The sequence below is a fragment of the Belonocnema kinseyi genome, chromosome 1 (assembly GCF_010883055.1).
Source record: "Belonocnema kinseyi isolate 2016_QV_RU_SX_M_011 chromosome 1, B_treatae_v1, whole genome shotgun sequence".
NCBI classification, from domain to species: Eukaryota; Metazoa; Arthropoda; class Insecta; order Hymenoptera; family Cynipidae; genus Belonocnema; species Belonocnema kinseyi.
The window spans coordinates 140,882,966-140,887,994 of NC_046657.1; the positions used below are offsets into that span (position 1 = coordinate 140,882,966).

The 5,029-nt window shown below is 30.0% G+C and overlaps 1 protein-coding gene across 1 annotated transcript in view; it reads right to left on the reverse strand.

The window, feature by feature from the left end:
• The window catches only part of LOC117178778 (nuclear migration protein nudC), a 297,288-nt gene extending 292,517 nt beyond the window's left edge, over positions 1 to 4,771 (reverse strand). The window contains exon 1 of the mRNA XM_033370283.1: positions 4,517 to 4,771. Within this exon, the coding sequence (XP_033226174.1) occupies positions 4,517 to 4,591 (75 nt within the window). The 5' untranslated portion in view covers positions 4,592 to 4,771. The remainder of the gene's footprint in view (positions 1 to 4,516) is intronic.
• Between the last annotated feature and the right edge of the window lie 258 nt (positions 4,772 to 5,029).

Consider the following 5,029-nt stretch of genomic DNA (forward strand, 5'->3'; position numbering starts at 1 on the left):
ATGATATTTTCATCAGAATACTTGATCTCTGTTTTTATCTATTTTTCGCTCTGCCATGTACAATTCGTATTCAGAAGCCACTTGCTTTGATTTTTCCTTCTCTTGAGATTGCAAAATAAAATTTATTGATGTTTCAGCGTTCCTTATTACTGCAGTTACGGGAACTAGATTTTCCAAAAATCTTATTACCATAAGAAAGGTTAAATTCCAGCTGGTAGAGCAGCTTTGAATTAGTTTTCTTATTTTCAACTTTAATTCCAATTGTTTTTTTCTAAGAGCAGCAGTAGCAACATTAAAGTGATGAAAATACGCAACTATTCTGCGGATATTCTTACAAATTAGCTTCATCCTTTTTTTTTTTAATTAAAATCCTTCTTGATATAAAAAAGTCGCATGGTGCGATCAAAACAAGAGACATTATGCTCAACTTCATGAAGCTAATTCACTGAACCTGTAGCAGCATTGTCGTGTACGATTGAACTTACTTTATCTTCCAAATTCCAATCTTCTATTACCTTCTCTAAATTACTGTTAAACTTAAAGAAAAACATATAATTTTTCAGTCTTCATCGATACTAGTAGTATTGTTACTGATACATGCGGATCTTGAACTTTTGATAAACATTGATCTGTATCTAGAAACAAACTGCGAATTTTCGAGATATCTCTTCTCAGAAGCTGCATCACATGATTATACGCTTCATAAATCTTATTCCAGCTTGCTCTTTTTGCGCAATATCCATAAAGTCACGAAAACCTTGACTCGAAATAATTGACACGGACAATTGATTTAAAATTATCAAATGAGTTGTTTCGCGAGTATTTATTTCGTGACGATCGGAGGAGTATTCTTCAACCATTTTTCGTTTCCCTGGTGGCCCATTCGGGCTCACTGCTGTTGCCGAAGAAGTCACTTTTTTATCATTCTTAACCCTTAAAGTGCATACTTCCCAGGAATAACGTAAAGAGCTAACTGGGTGTCATACACCCCCGCGTGTTCAAAGCTGATTTGCTCGGCTGCTATTCAATATTTTTTACAAAAAGATTATCAGATATTATTTAATATGTCCTCTTCAAAGTAAACCTCGTTTTATAATGATTTATTGATCAGTCATTTGCTTTAAAAATGGCTGAAAAATACATAATTACTCAAAAATTTGTAAATAAAGTAATTTTTAATATTTAGCCCTAAAAATTTATATTTATATTCTCATGATACTATGTTTTCACAAAAAAATTATTGCAATGTTTCTGCTTCCAAAAAAGATAATTATTTGCCAAATCGAAGAATCAATTTTTATGGTGAAAAAGGCTAAATGAATGAACAAGCTTTGTACATATTTAATCAATTTATTTTATGAAGAAACATAGAAATAGTAAAAAATCATTGTTTTGCTTATGTTATTCTATACCCGTACACTCAGTGTAGAGACCTGTGCGGCATTCGTTGCACATCGGGCGCATGCAAGAGCCGCAACGAGTTTTACTTTTTCTGTCTTTCTTCTTGGGGCATAATAAATATCTTACATAGGTATCTGACATTACAAGTGACGGATTTTCGTCTGCTGATCGTTTTGTATTGATAATTTATTAATAAAAATATTTCCTCCAAAATCACTTTTTTGGTCACTATGTGCACTGTAGGTGTTTAAGACCCAGCCTTTTTGAGACCTCTACTTTGAGCAGTTATCTGAATTGTTTTTGGGTCACAAACACCCCCCAATGCACTTTAAGAGTTAATTACAGAACTAGCGATGCTGTAATATTATAAAACATTCAAGGTATGGAAAAACACGGAACTATTTTAAGACTTAAAAAAATATATTGCAAAATAGTGCAACACCAAAAAAGAATTACTTTAATCTATGAACAATCTAGTACGGTAGCTTTGCATTTGTAAAATGTTGTAATAGATTAAGCAGTAACTTACTTTGAATTTGAATTTAGCGCTTTGGTCCTAAATTGTGCTTATGTAGTAACTTGTGGCTTAGTAATGATGTTGACTTTTGGTACTAAAATTTTTTGCCACTATGACTAAACAATCCCATGCCCAACTTGGCCATTGTCGCCACATGCTGACGAATTGAATGAAGGGTTATCTGACATTTGTGATCATGTTACCTTTTGTTTCACTGCATTCCTGATACCAAAAATTTACCCTGGTACCCGATATTTGGGTTATTACCCGGGTACTCGAGTAATACTCGTGATATCAAATACTCGCTCGAGTACCCGGGTTATCGGGTATTGGCAAAGTCAGAGCACTAATTTTAACGTTAAAAATGCAAATCTTTCAATTCGGAAGCCTGGGCAATTTAACAAATTTAAACGTCCAATTGAAACGTTGTAAACTATTTTTAATTTTTAAATACTTGCAAATTAATAAATTCAAAATTAAACGCTTTTATTAAATTTCAAACCCAATTTTCAAATATTGTTTCAGTCTAAACTATTCCATTTTGAACCTATTAAAAGTTGAATTTTTTTATTCAAAAATGAAATTTTTCAAGATTTGTCTGTTTATTTAAAATGAGCAATTACCAATCAAATAATAAACACCTAACAATTTGAAATTGAATTCTTTCAAATAGAAAGCCTTGAATCGTTAAAATTCCAGTGCTAAATTTAAAGTTTGAAGGTTTAGTTTTGAATATTTGATTTATAAATGCAATTTGAATAGGCTAAAAATATAATATCTTAAGACTAAAAAATTACTTGAATATGATTTGAAATTGAATAGAAGTGTTTATCTATGAACCCATTAATTTGAAATTATTTCAGAATTGAAAATAGTTTATAAAGTATCAATCAGACGTTTACACGTGTTTAACTACTGAGACTTTCGAATTGAAATATTACAACTTTTAACGTTAAAATCTGTACATTTTTTAAATATTATGAACATATTCAGAATCGTCCTGTATAATACGTTATTGTTCAATTTTTGATATTCGAACTATATAAATTTTGAAAATCTGGTCTATGGTTTTAAATGAGAACTAAATAAGCTGTTCTATGTCGCTTCTTAACCTATTCACCGTCTTTAATTTTTTTAAATGGATTTATTTATTATTTATTTCTGTTACGTTTTTGACTTTGTAAATCTAATTTTTGCATTCTTATTCGCTACTTGGATTACCTAACCAAATAATCATATAAAACGAAGAATTTAAATAAAAATTCGTGTCGATCAATATTAGACAGAAACTTCAACTACATAATATTGTTTACAAATTTGAAATCTCAATTTTCACGCCACCTGCGTCTTTTGAGTTACTAGTTGAAAACTATTCTGTTCACTCAAAAATTAAGTCAAGGTATATTAAAATATCAAATTTGAAATTTCTTATTACTAGACAGCTTTCACTGCGAGTAAGCAATATAGTTTAAACTAATACTTAAAAATAGTTAGATTACCAAAATTTACAGAAATAATTTTACACATCCGTTAATAACTCACTGTTAACCATAATAAATTAGGTTTTTTTTAATTTAAAAGTAAAAGAAAAGATTTAAACAAGTCATTTTTTTAATTACTTCGAAAATTATTTATTCTTTGCCTTGATAATAAAATTTGACTTTAATATTTTTACAAATGTTCATTTATTCTATACATGTATGCGTAAGATATCATACAAATTATTGCCATTCTTTGCATGCTCTTTTCATTAACTTAACAATTCATCCAGACCAAAATTGATATAGAATATAATACAAATATAAAATAAAAGGATAGCAATATTAACCTAAACATTAAATTTTTAACTAATAATATTCACAATCAATATATTTATAATAATATTTACGAAAAGTTTAGAATAATCAAATGAAATTTTGCAGGATCAACAAAAAAGTTTGCTGCGGTTTTCAAATTAAAGATCAATAAAAATCACGTAAATTACAAATATTTTCTGAGCGAGGGAAGACAGAACCATATTATTTATTCAGTTTTCAATTTCATAAACCTTAAAACTTCGTATTTTCTGCCACAATCATTCAAATGCATAGTAAAACCTTTTTGGAGCCTGTCAGATATTTGCAAAATATACATTCTTTTACATGCTAAAATTCTGAAAGCGATTTGTATTGGACTCTAAGCATTTATGAAATTATCAAAATGACAACTCGATAAAGACCAAAAATAAATTTCTATCGAAACCATTTCTTGGAAACAAACTTTGCCTAAAAATATAAAAGTACGCGTTCATTATTTACAATATTTGCAGGCGTAAATATAAATTATATTTGACGTTAAATTTTAATTGCCTCTAAATAATCAATAATTAAACCGCAAATTAGGTCAAATAAATCAAAATTTCGTAGAGAAATTGTTGATAACGATGTCCACAAAAAATGATTTGAGAAAATAAGTAGAGTACCTTGAATTTCGTAAAAGATTTTACACTACAGAAATTTCAATTGCATTTACAGCCTTTTATAGTCCAAATGTGTGTTTTTAAATCATTTGCCGAAATTTAAAACCTAACCTAAAAACCGGTGAAATGTCATTACTCACGTCCTGCACTCCACCCTGATGTTGTTGAGCCATCGCCAGCAACATTCCGTCGAATTGTTCTTGGTCCTTCGGCATCTTGCGTCCTTTTAATTACTTTTAATTGTCTAAACTCTAAAAACAGTGAAAAAACGTTCCTCTTACGATTTTTACGAAAAAAGTGAAAACTCGCGACGCACAACACGTTGCCTGGTTAATCTGGTTAGTGGTGTATGTGCATGTGTGTCATTGCCGTAAATGCGTGAATTGTGGTTGCCAACGCGACGAACCGACCAAATCGCGAAACTTTTAGACACAATGAAATCTATTGGCCGACTGCAGAAATTAATTCTAAAAAATATCATGGTGGCGCCCTCGTTCGCACATTAGAGAAATTGCATGCGGCTCGGTCGATAAGTGCTAGTTGTGTAATTTTCTTTAGATTCCCCCGGCTTTTTTTCAAAAATAATAAATATTTTGTAATTTTTCAAAAAAAATTTTTCTTTGAAATATGTGCATTATTTTTCAAAAAAAGTA